The 15,729-nt window shown below is 41.7% G+C and overlaps 1 protein-coding gene across 1 annotated transcript in view; it reads right to left on the bottom strand.

Moving 5' to 3' along the window:
• The window catches only part of mysm1 (Myb-like, SWIRM and MPN domains 1), a 122,290-nt gene that overhangs the window by 56,220 nt on the left and 50,341 nt on the right, over positions 1–15,729 (bottom strand). The window contains exons 8-9 of the mRNA XM_059984320.1: positions 3,033–3,859; positions 1,937–2,067 (exon numbers count right to left, since the gene is read on the bottom strand). Coding sequence (XP_059840303.1) covers positions 1,937–2,067; positions 3,033–3,859 — 958 coding nt within the window. The remainder of the gene's footprint in view (positions 1–1,936; positions 2,068–3,032; positions 3,860–15,729) is intronic.

The following is a 15,729-nucleotide window of genomic DNA, read 5'->3' as shown; positions in this document are numbered from 1 at the left end:
TCTAATGATTTAATTTCATTTTTACCAACAGAGCCACGCCACACCATCAGCCTTCCTGCCTGTCTTTTCGATACAATGTGTATCCTTGGACATTAAGCTCCCAACTAGAATCTTCTTTCAGCCAGGGTTCAGTGATGCCTACAACAACATACGTGCCAGTCTGTAGCTAGTTATAGCCTCACATCCTTACTTGGAAAGCTCCTAAAGTAAGGAAGTTGAAGCCAGTGGCAACTTTGACAGTAATGGTAGAGAATGGCCTTAAAATTTAATTGTGAACAAGTCCTATTCCAATGGCTGGCAATCTTACCATGATCTTGAGACTTCTGAGACAATGAGTTAGGACACATCAAGGACACCTCTTTGATGATTCTGTCCTCTTGTGGAATCAGAGGTCTGTAATTTCTACTCCTGCTGCTGCTCATCATGATTCTCAAACAAAACATGCCAGCAAGACTCAAATTAAAGCTTCAAAGTACAAGATATGTGGTAATTTCAAATTCCTGAACTCCAAAGGAGTTAGTCCTCCCTCCAGTTCTGGAATCATTTCTCACGGGATTTGTTTCTCCTCAAAGTGTGTGTGAAGTGGTTCAGTTTGGTAGGTCAAATATGATGGCAGAGTATAGTATTAATGGCAGTGGGGAGGATCAGAAAGATCTTGGGGTCTGAGTCCATAGGATACTCAAAGCAGCTGTGCAGGTTGACCCTGTGGTTAAGAAGGCATATGGTGTATTGGCCTTCATCAATCATGGAATTAAATTTAGGAGCCGAGGGGTAATGTTGCAGCTATATAGGACCCTGGTCAGACCCCACTTGGAATACTGTGCTCAGTTCTAGTCACCTCACTATAGGAAGGATGTGGAAGCCATAGAAAGGGTGCAGAGGAGATTTACAAGGATGTTGCCTGGATTGGGGAGCATGCCTTATGAAAATAGGTTGAGTGAACTCAGCCTTTTCTCCTTGGACCAACGGAGGATGTGAGGTGACCTGGTAGAGGTGTATAAGACGATGAGAGGCATTGATCGTGTGGATAGTCAGATGCTTTTTCCCAGGGCTGAAATAGCTGCCACAAGAGGACACAGGTTTAAGGTGCTGGGGAGTAGGTACGGAGCAGATGTCAAGGTTAAGTTTTTTATGCAGAGTGGTGAGTGCATGGAATGGGCTGCTGACAGCGGTGGTGGAGGCAGATATGATAGGGCCTTTTCAAAGACTTTTGGATAGGTACATGGAGCTTAGAATAACAGAGGGGTATGGGTAACCCTAGTAATTTCTAAGGTAGGGAAATGTTTGGCACAACTTTGTGGACCAAGGGCCTGTATTGTGCTGTAGGTTTTCTATGTTTCTAAATTAATGCTCACTGCATTAGGAAAATAGATCACTAATTCTTTATATGAAACATAGGACAAGCTCACCTCATTCACTTTTGAGTTGCACAAAGTCCAAAAAACTCATAGACATATTAACTTAGATAAATACTGCTGAGTGATTAACCTATAGGAATTTCCAGAGGGAGGGATGATGTGTTTGCTTGTACATTATTTGATACACTTGAGATCGGAGGAAGTTGGTATGTTTCCCAACAAGCTGTCAATTTCAATACACATAATCCTCACTTGTTTCCAAACACACTTATTCACGTACATTTAAAAAAATACTATATTTATGAAAATAAATTGTGAATGGCTTAAAATCCAATAGAATTAAGATAAAAATACAAATTTATAAAAGGAATGGAGAACCAAGACGACTGGGAAAAATAACACTTCTGATATTGTCTCAAATGTTGAAATCATAAAAAAGTATGAGAACTATTTTTCAGAGGAAATTCTCTGCTCAAGTTAGTTCACCCTGAACGAGTAAAATGTATCTCTAAATATATATCAAACTTAAGCATTTTTTAAAATCTTTATCTCTTATATGAAACATAGGACAAGCTTACCACAACCAAAATTTATCGCTCCAATTAGTTCCAAATATGTATGTATCCGTCCAATGCAATTGACATCTCCACAATTTTTCAGACCTGGACGCACTGATGTTTTATTCAAATATTTAGGTTTACATTTGTCCCTGGAAGAAGAAAACATATTATCCATCTACACATTCTGACTGTAGTACAGTACTCCAGATTGCACTTGCCTCTTGCCAAGCTATTTTGATGCAGCGATAGCATGACCAAAGTACTTTTCAAAATGCTTCAGAAATACAGCATATGAGTAAATGTTTGCACCAGATTATCTGAGGTGCATGACTTGAGAAATCCCAACTGAGACAAAAATAAGAGATGGTTTAAATGAAAATTCTCCCAAGCGCTTAACGCTTGACAGAGTAAAATTTACTAATCGATATTTCACTGGTATACTTATGGAAGACTCCACCAGCACACACACACTTATGGAAAGTTTCAAGAAATACTGTTCTTCCTATTTTCTTACTTTCAGTCTTCAAATTGATAGATGCATTAAAGTATTTTTACCAAAAATTTTCACATTTCAATTCAAAAAGTCAATTTATGCATACCTGCTTCAAATAAATTTTAAAAGTACTTCTAATCAAGCTTTGAAGAGGCATAACTTTAAAGTTTTAGGAGGAAAGTATATGGGGGATGTCAGAGGTAGGATTTTGTTTATACACACGAAGTATAACAATTCTTGAGCTCACTGCCAGAGGCGGTGGGGCAGAAACATGAGAGACATTTAAGAGATTCTTAGACAGGCACATGGATAAAAGTAAAATAGAGGGTTATGTGGGAGGGAAGGGTTAGACTTACCTTGGTTAAAGGCCAGCACAACATCATGGGCCAACGGGCCTTTATTGTGCTGTACTCTTCAACAGTACGTTCTATGTTCCATAAAGTTATATTAATATAACTTCAAATTCAGAATGTTGCAGCTTATTCAGAGTGAAATAGAAAACAGCTATATTTTTGTCTGTGCAGTCTTCAAATAAGTAACAAAGCAATTATCTTAAAATGGTACTACTCTACATATTATCAACATTTTTTAAAATAGGTTTAAAACATAAGTTTCTCTTACCACTGATCCAAGATGTAGTTGCGTATTTTTAGAAAACGTTCAGGTGTTTTTGATGCTCGTCCTTCAAAAAACTCAGGAATAGCTTGCTTCTCATCTTCTGTGATCATATTTCTGTCTAGTACAACTTCTTGTATAGGGAGTTTCAATATCTCTCCTTCTTCACTGTCACAGTTCTCTTCATCCACTTCCGTTTCACAAACTGAATCTGCCACACTATATGCACAGATATCATTTTGAGATTCCTCCTTTTCTTCTAAATGATTAAATTCTAGAAATTCTGGTACTTGCTTTGCTAATTTTTCACTCATTGCATCAGGAGCAGGTTCACAATTTGTGTCTTCCTTTGCTGCTTTTAATGGTGTTTCATTTTCTTTACTCTCATCAATCATGGACTTTATGCTGTCAGTATTGCTACCATTTGTGTTACTATTGTTGGATATTTCCTGTGTGTCTGATATCTGATAACATTTTTGCAAGGTCATAGCAGGAGTGGAAGAAATAAGCAGGGATTCATCTAGTTCAAAAACACTGTCACTGTGGCTATTCGCCTTGGGTTCATCTGTCTTTGAATCAAACTGAGCTTTTGCTTCTTTCTGCTTATGAATTCCATCACAGTCACTATCTGTTTCATCCAAGACATCCACATCTTCATCATCAGTCAAATGCTCAATCTTAACAGTGTTAACAGTGAGAAAAGCTTGACCTTGTGATGCTGTAGTGCTGTAAGGCTCTAGTCCTATCTTCAAATGTCCAGCTCCATTTTCAGAAGTTACTGTTGCTTTAGGAGTCCAGATATTTGGCTCTATCACAGGGCTTTCAGCTTTTGCCTACAAAATTTAAAACAAATTTCACATGAAAGACCAAGTTCCAATCATTTTTCCAGTGCTCCTCGCTAAATATCCATCCTCAACAATTTGCACATTATGAAAGTTCAGTGCAAATTCAAATTAACAATTTTTTGTAAAATCAGTTACAACTGATAATCTAATGATTAATTTATTTAGAATTAAATCAATTCTAATTTTGTATTGAATAGTTACATCACACCTTTTAGAAAATATATATGGAATTTTTCAAAGAACTATTGTAAGTTAAAGAACTTTGATCACCAGTGCTTGATCTGTATAAATATTTAGAAAAATTCAGAGAAGCAAATTTGAACTCTGAGAATAAGAAAAAGTCTTGAAGCATAATGCCCATTGCTTCCATCATGATAGCACTATCCTGAAAATACATGTCCCAAAAATGCATTTGCTTTTTGTATGCTCAATGATATTCTTGAAATCTGGTGACTCTGCTTCCTTGTACATCTCTGGGTCACCTCTATTGTTGGCATATTATTTCATTTCAATATAGCAGCCTCCCACTGTGACACATTTGCAATCAAGAGATCAAAACATTGTGGATTATAGCAATAATCAATGTCTCACAGTGTAATTACAAACAATTCTGGAAAGGAGATTGGCAGATCCCTAATTTAAGGGGTTGCACTAAATTGATGGGGGATGACAGGCTATGAATGGGGCTGGTAGAAGGTGATAACCAATGGTAGGAAGTAGATAGTTTGTTGGGCTAGTAGGAAGTGTTCTTATTACTTTGGGTATTGCTTTTCAGAGATATCCTTTTTCACTCAAGCTTAAATGAGGTTGAGTTTAATGCATAATTATTGTGAGGTACAGGTACAATCAAAAACTTGCTTCCAGCAGCTTCACAAGCATATAATTCAGACAACACAGAAAAATTGTACGTAAATTCTGCTTTTCTGTTTCTTGAAAAGGAAACCCAGCTGACTAGGCTTAAACCTGAACAATGTGTGGCATATTAGACATCCAGCCTGATAATAATATTTAAAAGTCAGCAGCTGGGGCAGATTGGTTGCCTTGCCTCTATTACACTTAAGGATGCACTTCAACAATTAAGGCGGTCAAACAGCTGTTCTGTGAATCACAGGTTGGATCCCAATGAAACAGTAGCACAACTGATGCTATCCTGAATGTGCAACAACTTTTAAGGATATCTAGGAAGCTGTGTCAACCATGATAAGAGGCCTTTTCTGATCTCTATCAATTGAGATGGATTGTAGAGGCTCCTTTCTAAACACGGCTATCCTCATACACTTGCCTCCATCTTATAAGCATTACTAAGCATGCAGATCCATATCTGATCCAGAACCAGTGCAGACTCATCAATGCCCCAACACAGCTTCTCAACCTTTCTCACCATAATGCTGCACCTCACGCTGAAAAAGCTTCCAGTGGTGTGGGCCTAATCTTAAAGACCCGTGGAAAACTGACAGCATGCCCAATGCCTTATTCACCACTTTGTCTATCTGAGATGCTGCTTCATGGAACTATGCACTTGCACTTCTAGGACTCTCTCTTCTATAACATGCCCCAGGGCACCATCATTCACTGTACATGCCCGAACCTGGTTTGATCTCCCAAAATGCGATACCTCACTTTGATCTGTATGGAAATCCCTGGTAATTTTTCATTACCTTCTACCTGTCTACAAAACCATTATCACCCGCAAATGCACTAACTATATCTTGTACATATATCAATGTGCATTTACATTGAAATTGTTTATATAAATTATAAACAACAAAGATGCTAGCATTGGCCCCTGTGACACACCTCTAGACGCAGGTCTCCAGTACAAGAAATGATAATCCTCTGCTGGGCCAATTCTGAATTCAATCAGCTATCTTTAACTGGATCCAGACAAGCCTGCCAAGAGGGATCTTGTTAAAGATCTTGCAAAAGATCTTATAAACAACATTCACTGCCATACCCTCATCTACCTCTTGATTACCTCCCTGAAGAACTTGAAGAGACTTGTCCAACTTGATGTCCCAAGTACAAAGCCGTGCTAACTGTCCCAAATTACACCCTATCTCTCTAAATGTTGGTAGATCATATCCCTCATAATCCCCTCCAGTAACTTATCCAGCACCAAAGCCAGACTCACTAGCCCATAGTTTGCTAGCTTGTCTTTGCTATCCTCTTTGAACAATAGCACCACAATAGCCACTTGGAGCCCTCCAGAAACACACTTGTGAACAGTGAGAAGCAAAAATCTCTTCAAGGGCTTCCACAACTTCTTGACTAGCTCCCCAGAAGATCCAAAAATTCACCAGGTCAGGCCCCAGAATTTACCCACCTTAATGCACTTTACAGCCTCCAATACTAACTTCCCTCCTAATTTGCATGTGGTGCTAGACATCACCAATCAGTTCATTAACTCCCATTGTTTTCTCTACAGTAAAAACTAAAGAGAAATATTCATTCAACATTTCTTTTACTTTGATTCCATACACACATGGTCATGCTAATTGTTAATGGGAACCAATCTCTTCCTAGTAACTCTTTTCCTCTTAATATGACTCTAGTATCTCATGGGATTTTGCCTCACCTTGTCTGCCAAATCTTTCTCATATCTGCCTTTTGCCCTCTTAACTCTATCTTAAGTGCTCTCCTACACGTCTTGAAGATAATAAACTCATTAGTTTCCAATTATATGTAATGAATGCATATGCAATAATGCCTTTTTTGCTCAACTGGAGCCTCAATATCCCAACAACCAGGGTTTTCTAAACCTATCAGCCTTGCCCTTCACCCCAACAGAAACATGGATGCCCTGAACTCTTGTCATTGCATTTTTAAAAGCCTCCCACTTGGCAGATGCTCTTTTCCCTGCTAACAATTTCACCCAGTCAGCCTCTGCAAGGTCCCATCTGGATCTGTTGAACATGTCACAGTGGCTTAAGCCGTTTTGTTTTTATTCCTTTTTTCTCTCTGGCACGTCTTCCTGCTCTGCATTATACACACCACACAGACTTTTGTCTATGTTCTCACTCTCTAATTGCTCTGATTCACTCACTGACCAGGTAGTCCAGTTCACAATTTATGAGACCATAAGACATTGTAACAAAATTAGGCCATTTGGCCCACTGAGTCTGCTCCGCCATTCCATCATGGCTGACTTATCATTCCTCTCAACCCCATTCTCTTGCCTTCTCGCCAAACCTTTGACGCAATTAATCAAGAACCTATCAAAGTCTGCTTTAAATATATCCAATTACTTGTCTGAACAGTTAAGACCATAAGGTATGGAAGCAGAAGTCGGCTATTTGGCCCATTGAGTCTTTTCTGCCATTCAATCATGGGCTGATCCAACTCTTCCAGTCATCCCCACTCCTCTGCCTTCTCCCCATACATGTTGATGCCCTGGCTAATCAAGAACCTATTGATCTCGGCCTTAAATGTACCCAATGACTTGGCCTCCACAGCCGCTCATGGCAACAAATTCCACAGATTTACCATCCTCTGACTAAAGTAATTTCTCCACACCTCTGTTCTAAATGGACATCCTTCAATACTGAAGCTGTACCCTCCTGTCCTAGACTCCCTTACAATGGGAAACAACTTTACCATATCTAATCTGTTCAGGCCTTTTAACATTTAGATTGTTTCTATGAGATGTCCCCTCATTCTCCTGAACTCCAGGGAATATATCCCAACAGCTGCCAGATGTTCCTTATAAAGTAACCCTTTCATTCCTGGAAGCACTCTCGTGAGTCTTCTCTGTACCCTCTCCAATGTCAGTAGATCCTTTCTAAAATAAAGAGCCCAAAACTACACACAATACTCCAAGTGTGGTCTCACGAGTGCCTTGTAGAGTCTCAGCATCACATCACTGTTCTTATATTCTATACCTCTAGAAATGAATGCCAACATTGCATTCGCCTTCTTCACCACCAACTCAACCTGGAGATTAACCTTTAGGATATCCTGCACAAGGATTCCCAAGTCCTTTTGCACTTCTGCATTTTGAATTCTCTCCCCATCTAAATAATAGTCTGCCCATTTACTTCTTCCACCAAAGTGCATGACTGTACACGTTCCAACATTGTATTTCATTTGCCACTTCTTTGTCCATTCACCTAAACTATCTAAGTCTCTCTGCAGGCTCTCTGTTTCCTCAACACTATCTGCTCTTCCACCTATCTTTGTATCATCAGCAAATTTAGCTGCAAGTCCATTAATCCCACAGTTCAAATCATTGACATACATTGTAAAAAGCAGTCGCCCCAACCCCTGTGGAACTCCACTGGTAACCGGCAAAATAGAATCCCTTTATTCCCACTCTCTGTTTTCTGCCAATCAGCCAATGCTCCACCCATGCTAGTAACTCCCGTGTAATTCCATGGGGTCTTATCTTGCTAAGCAGCCTCGTCTGTGGCACCTTGTCAAAGGCCTTCTGAAAATCCAAGTACACCAAATCTACTGCATCTCCTTTGTCTATCCTGCTTGCAATTTCCTCAAAAAATTGCAGTAAGTTAGTCGGGCTGGATTCTCCTTTCAGGAAGCCATGCTGGCTTTGGCCTATCTTGTCATGTGACTCCAGGTACTCCATAATCTCATCCCTAACAATCGATTCCAACAACTTCCCAACCATTGATCTTTTCTATCTCCTGCTGTAAACTGTAATCCACATCCCAGCTGCTGTTTGGAGACCTGTATACAACTGCCATTAGGGTCCTTTTACCCTTGCCATTTCTCAACTCAACCCATAGAGACTCTACACCTTCCGATTCAATGTCATCCCATTCAAATGATTTAACATTATTTTTATACACAGACCACACCACCCCCTCTGCCTACTAAGCTATCTTTCTGATACACCGTATATCCTTGGGACATTCAGCTCCCAATGGCAGCCATCCTTTAGCCATATTTCAGAGATAGCAACAATGTCATACTTGCCAATCTGTAGCTGAATTTCACGATCGACCATTTTACTTCTTATGCTGCATGCACTCAAATACAACACTTTCAGTCCAGTATTTGTTGCTTTCTGTTTTAACTGCACCACGCCTCTATTGCTCTGTAACTCATCCCACTGATTATGCTTCATCTCCTGCCTGTCCTTTCTATCATCTGTGTTGCATGCTATCTCTGATTTATTTCTATTTTCTCCTTCCTCAGCCCTGTCACTCCAGTTCCCATCCTCCTGCCAAATTACAAACCCCATTTCCAGAAAAGTTGGGATATTTTCCAAAATGCAATAAAAACAAAAATCTGTGAAATGTTAATTCACGTGAACCTTTATTTAACAGACAAAAGAACAAAGAAAAGATTTTCAATAGTTTTACTGACCAACTTAATTGTATTTTGTAAATATACACTAATTTAGAATTTGATGGCTGCAACACACTCAACAAAAGTTGGGACAGAGGCATGTTTACCATTGTGTTACATCACCTTTCCTTTTAATCGTTTTGGAACTGAGGATACTAATTGTAGTAAATTTGCAATTGGAAATTTTGTCCATTCTTGCTTGATATAAGACTTCAGCTGCTCAACAGTCCGTGGTCTCCGTTGTCTGATTCTCCTCTTCATGATGCGCCATACATTTTCAATAGGAGATAGATCTGGACTGGCAGCAGGCCAGTCAAGCACACACACTCAGTCTACAAAGCCATGCTGTTGTAGCCCGTGCAGAATGTGGTCTGGCATTGTCCTGCTGAAATAAGCATGGACATCTCGGGAAGAGACTTCGCCTTGATGGCAACATATGTCTCTCTAAAATCCTAATATAAGCCTCAGAGTCAATGGTACCTTCACATACATGCAACTCACCCATGCCATGGGCACTGATGCACCCCCATACCATCACAGATGCTGGCTTTTGCACCTTTTGCTGATAACAATCAGGATGGTCGTTTTCATCTTTGGCACGGAGAACTCGACGCCCGTTTTTTCCGAAAACTGGCTGAAATGTGGACTCATCTGACCACAGTCTTTCGGTCCATCTGAGATGAGCTCGGGCCCAGAGAACTCGCCGGCGTTTCTGCATAGAGTTGATGTATGGCTTCCTCCTTGTGTAATACAGTTTCAAGTTGCATTTTTGGATGCAGCGACGGACTGTGTTAAGTGACAATGGTTTTCCGAAGTACACCCGAGCCCAGGTGGCTATAATTGTCACAGTAGCATGACAGTTTCTTAGGCAGAGCCGCCTGAGGGCTCGAAGATCACGTGCATTCAACAGTGGTTTCCAACCTTGCCCTTTACACACTGAGATGTCTCTGAATTCTCTGAATCTTTTCACAATATTATGTACTGTAGATGTTGAAAGACCTAAATTCTCTGCAATCTTGCGTTGGGAAATGTTCTTTTTGAACTAACAATTCTCTCACGAATTTTGGCACAAAGGGGTTAGCCACCACCCATCCTTGCTTGCAAAGACTGAGCCTTTGATGGACACTACTTTTATACCCTGTCATGATACCTCAGCTGCTACCAATTAGCCTGCTTAATGTGGAGTCTTCCAAACCGGTGTTACTTGAATATTCTGTGCACTTTTCAATCTTATTTTAACTCTGTCCCAACTTTTGTTGAGTGTGTTGCAGCCATCAAATTCTAAATTTATGTATATTTACAAAATACAATTAAGTTGGGCAGTAAAACTATTGAAAATCTTTTCTTTGTACTTTTGTCAGTTAGATAAAGGTTCACGTGAATTAACATATCACAGATTTTTGTTTTTATTGCATTTTGGAAAATATCGCAACTTTTCTGGAAATGGGGTTTGTAGTTTAAACCCTCCCTAACAGCTCTATTAAATCTGCCTGTTAAATATTGGATCTCTTTGGGTTCTGGTATAATCTGTCCTTTTTGTACAGGTCGTACCTGCCCAGAAGATGCCCCAATGATACAGGAACCCAAAACCCTGCCCACACCCAGTCTCTCAGCCACGCACTAATATGTCTGATCATGCTATTCCTACACTCATTAGCATACGGCACAGGCAACAATCCTGAGATTATTACCCTGGAGGTCCTGCTTTTCAGCTACTGACCCAACTCCCTGAATTCTCTCTTCAGGACTTCCTCCCATTTTCTACCTATGTTATTGGTACTAATGTGTACCAAGACTTCTGGCTTTTCCCCTCCCTTCAGAATACTCTGTACCTGATCCGAGAGATCCCGTACCCTGGTACCTGGGAGGCAACACATCATGTGGGTACCTCTATCTGAGGCTGACAGAGCCTCCTGTCTGTTCCCCTCACTATGGAGTCCCCTATGACTACCACATTCCTCATCTTCTCTCCCTTCTGCACCATGGAACCAGGCTCAGTGCCAGGGACCTGATCGCCGTGGTCATCCTCTGTCATGTCACCCCTCTCAACAGCATCCAAAACCAGATAACAATTACTGAGGGGGATGGCCACAGGGGTACTCTCTACTATCTGAGCTCTTCCCATCCCTTCCAACAGTCGTCTGTGGCAATAAATTCCACAGATTCACCATCCTCTGGCTAAAGAAATTTTTTGGCCCCAATTCTAAGGATGTGCTCTCTGGTCCCAGAGTCCCACACTACAGGAAACATACTTTCCATATCCACTCTATGTAGGCCTTTCAATATTCAATAGGTTTCAATCAGATCCCCCCCCCCCCCATTCTTCTAAACTCCAGCAAATACAGGAGGAGAACCATCAAACGCTCCTCAAATGTTAACCCTATCATTCCTGGGATCATTCTTGTGAACGTCCTCTGGATCCTGTCCAATGCCAGCACGTCTTTTCTTAGATAGAGGGTCCAAAACTGCTGCCAATATGGATGATGTCACAAGCATCCTTCAGATACATGCACAACAAGCCTGCTGAAGAGGCTGGAGAAGCTGCTAACATGGGCAAGGATGAAGATCAAGCCCTCCAGGTCGTGAAGCTTATGCCTCCAAAAGGGATCAGAAGCGACATGACCTTTGTTGTATTTGTTGTAGGGGGTGAGGAAATCCTATTGTTTGCCAGGCAGCCCATCCAAACCCTTGGGAGGCAGTACACTGCACAGCTCTCTAACAGGCAGGCGGGAAAAGTAGCACAGAAACAGTTCGCAGAGGGCCTGGCCAGAATCAACCAGAGCCAACTACCCATAAAGTATAAAGTATGGTGCTTCCAGTTCACACTGTACCAAAGGGTGATGTACCAAAGAAAGTGCATAAAATTCCTTTATCAATAGCCAGAAGGATGGATGGGATTGCCAAATTGTACATCCAGAAATGGCTGGGGCTACCTCAGTGTACCTTGGACACTGGTCTCTTCAGGATGAACTTGTTGCAGCAGTTATTAAGATCTATCAACCTGGGATACAAGCATGAGAAAACCTGATTGACCGCTGAGCTGAGGGAGTCCACCAACCCATTGGTGAGGAGTTCTAATGCTCCAATCTATATTGGCCATAAATGGAGAGCTCAAGTTGAAGCAGACCAGGCCATCGGCGGGCTGTAGCACCAAGAGGTTGTTGGTAGAGTCCAGGCTGCACATGCAGGACTTGGCTGGGAGAAGGCAGCACATTTCTGGTCCAAGGCCTCAAAGAAAGGAATGCCTGGTAGTGGAGAAGGTGTCAAAGATAGAGCAGGAGTGCAACAAGATGACAACAACGGCTCAAGGCTGCCAGGGAAGCTGGACAACATGGGAGGACACCATCAACAGGTCATTCAGCTGGTCTGACCTGTGGAAGATCCCACAAGCCAGACTCAGCTTCCTCATCAGGGTAATCTATGACACCTTGCCCTCCCCCTGAAGTCTACCCACACGGATTCCACATTCTCCAATCCTATGTCATCTCTTTCTAAGGAATTGATTTCATTTTTTTTCCAGCAGAGCCTACCTGCCTGTGGATAAGACCATAAGATATGGGGCAGAATTAGGCCATTTGGCCTATCGTGTCTGCTCTGCCATTTCATCAGGGCTGATCCAATGTTCCTCTCAGCTCCAATCTCCTGCCTTCTCCCCGCATCTTTTCATGCCCTGGCCAATCAAGAATCTATCAACCTCTGCCTAGAATCTACATAAATACTTGGACTCCACAGCTGCCTATGACAAAGAATTCCAAAGTTTCACCATTCTCTTGCTAAAGAAATTCCTCCTCATCTCCGTTCTAAAAGGATATCCCTCTATCTGAGCAACACACACAAAACGCTGGTGGAACACAGCAGGCCAGGCAGCATCTATAGGGAGAAGCGCCGTCGACGTTTCGGGCAGAGACCCTTCGTCAGGACCCTTCTGGGTCTTGGCCCGAAACGTCGACAGTGCTTCTTCCTATAGATGCTGCCAGGCCCTGTGTTCCACCAGCATTTCGTGTGTGTTGTCTGAATTTTCAGCATCTGCAGATTTCCTCGTGTTCCCTCTATCTGAGACTGTGTCTTCTGGTCTCAGACTCTCCCACCACAGGAAACATCCTCTCCACATCCACTCTATCAAGGCCTTTCACCATTCAATAGGTTTCAATGAGACCCCACTCATTCTTTTGAATTCTAGTGAATACAGGCCCAGAGCCATCAAACGCTCATCATATGACATCATTCAATACTGGAATTGTTTTGTGAACTTCCTTTGAACCATCTCCAGTTTCAGCACATCCTTTCTAAAGGGCCCAAAACTGCTCACAATACTGTGTGGGACCTCACCAGTGCTTTATAAAGTCTCAACATCACATCCCTGCTTTTATATTCTAGCCCTCTTGAAATGAATGCTGACATCACATTTGTCTTCCTTACCACAGACTCAACCTGCAAATCAACCTTCAGAGAACCCTGCACTTGGATTCCCAAGTCCCTTTACGCCTCAGTTTTTTTTGTATTTTCTCTCCATTTAGAAAACAGTCAACCCTTTCAATACAATGTCCTTTCTATACAATGTGTATTCTTGGGTGTTAAGCTCTCAACTATGACCTTCCTTCAACCATGACTATCAGGGATGCCTATAACATCAGAAGAGCCAATCTCTAACTGCACTACAAGATCATCTACCTTACTCTGTACACTGCGTGCATTCAAATATAAGACCTTCAGTCCTATATTCATCAACCTTTTTGATTTTGTCCCCCTGTTATACTTTAACTCATGCCACTTACTGTAATTTTGCTCTATTTTCTGCCTGACCTTCCTCATGGTCTCACTACACACTGAATCTAGTTGTATACCAATTGCCCCATCCTCAGCCCTATCACTCCATTTGTCATCCCGCTGCTAAATTAGTTTAAACCCTCCCCAGCAACCTGCCCACCACATTCAAGTGTAACTCGTCGTTTTTGTACAGGGCATATCTTCTCCAGAAGAGATCCTGAAACAATTCAGAAATTTGAAACCCTGCCCTTTGCACTAATTCTTCAGCCATGCCTTCATCTGTCAGATCATCCTATTCTTATCTTTACTGTCACATGGCACAGGGGCAATCCAGAGATTACTACCCTGGTGGTTCTGCTTGTCAGATTTCTGCCTGACTCCCTATACTCTCTCTTCAGGGACTCCCTTTTCCTTCCTATCTACACATCCGTGCACTCTGATGAGTTAATCATAATGCATACACCACCTCCTCTGCCTTTAGAAGACTGAGCTGTCCTGGCTTTGAGGAGAATGGTGAAGCCTTCGCACTACCACACTGCGTCTGAAAGGGCAGAGATTAGCTATATTTCTGTGAAGCAAAGTACACCGCAGTCCCTAATGTCCCTGTGGTATCGCAAACTTGCTCTGAGGTCTTCAATTTTATTTTCCAGAGACTGTACTTTCACCAGCAGGGTAGTCAGGAGTAGGGGCTAAGGCTTCTGCATTTAAATCATTTGACATACAGGTACTATATATCAATCATATCTGTACACCTGTGTGCCTTCCCCACTTCCATTTTCTTATAGGGGAATTGCACTCATGACACAAGTGTGTCGTCTAGGGTCCGCCTATGTTGAGTATCGATAGTTTTTTTTTTAAACATCTTAAATGATATTGCTTACTGAAATACCCATGGCTGTGACTGTAGATTTCAGCTGTAGTAGTCTGAAATGGATATATTTGATAATTCCCATTGGTGCTGAACACAAAGCATCGTCACTTATCAACACCATCTCAGCATTCAACACAATCATATCCTCAGTTCTAATCAACAAGCTTCAAAACCTGGGCCTCTGCACCCCCTCTGCAATGGATCCTTGACTTCCTTACTGGGAGAACAAAATAATATCTCCTCCTTGCTTACAATCAACATTGGCACGCCTCAAGGATGAATGCTTATCCTAAGCTCTACACTCTCTACGCCCATCACTGTGTGGCTAGGCACAGCTGAAAATTTGCCAATGACACAGCTACTGTTGACAGAATTTCAGATGGTGACAGGGAGGCATACAGGAGCAAGAAAGATCAGTTGTTTGAGTGGTGTTGCAACAACAACCTTGCACTCAACAGAGTTAAGACCAAGGAACTGATTGTGAACTTCAGGAAGGGGAAGTTGAAAGAATCTACAGCAGTGGAAAGGGTGAGCAGTTTCAAGTTCCCGGGTGCCAACGTCTCTGCAGATCTATCCTAGGCCCAATATATTAATGCTATTACAAAAAAAAAAGCACAACAATGACTATATTTCATTAGGAAGTTCAGGACACTGGGTATGTCAAAGACACTTGCAAATTTCTATAGATGCACTGTGGAGAGCATTCTAATCAGTTGCATTACTGTCTGGTATAGAGGGCCACTGCACAGTACCCAGGACATCTTTAGGGAACGGTGTCTCAGTAAGGCAGCAGCCATTATTAAGGACCTCCAGCTCTCAGGACATGCCTTTTTCTCAGTGTTACCATCAGGTAGGAGGTACAGAAGCCTGAAGGCACACACTGAGCATTTCAGGAACAACTTCTTCCCCTCTGCCA

The sequence above is a fragment of the Hypanus sabinus genome, chromosome 11, assembly GCF_030144855.1.
Source record: "Hypanus sabinus isolate sHypSab1 chromosome 11, sHypSab1.hap1, whole genome shotgun sequence".
In the NCBI taxonomy this organism is placed as follows: Eukaryota; Metazoa; Chordata; class Chondrichthyes; order Myliobatiformes; family Dasyatidae; genus Hypanus; species Hypanus sabinus.
The sequence above is the reverse complement of the archived record's forward strand: the minus strand, read 5'-3'. Positions and strand labels throughout refer to the sequence as shown.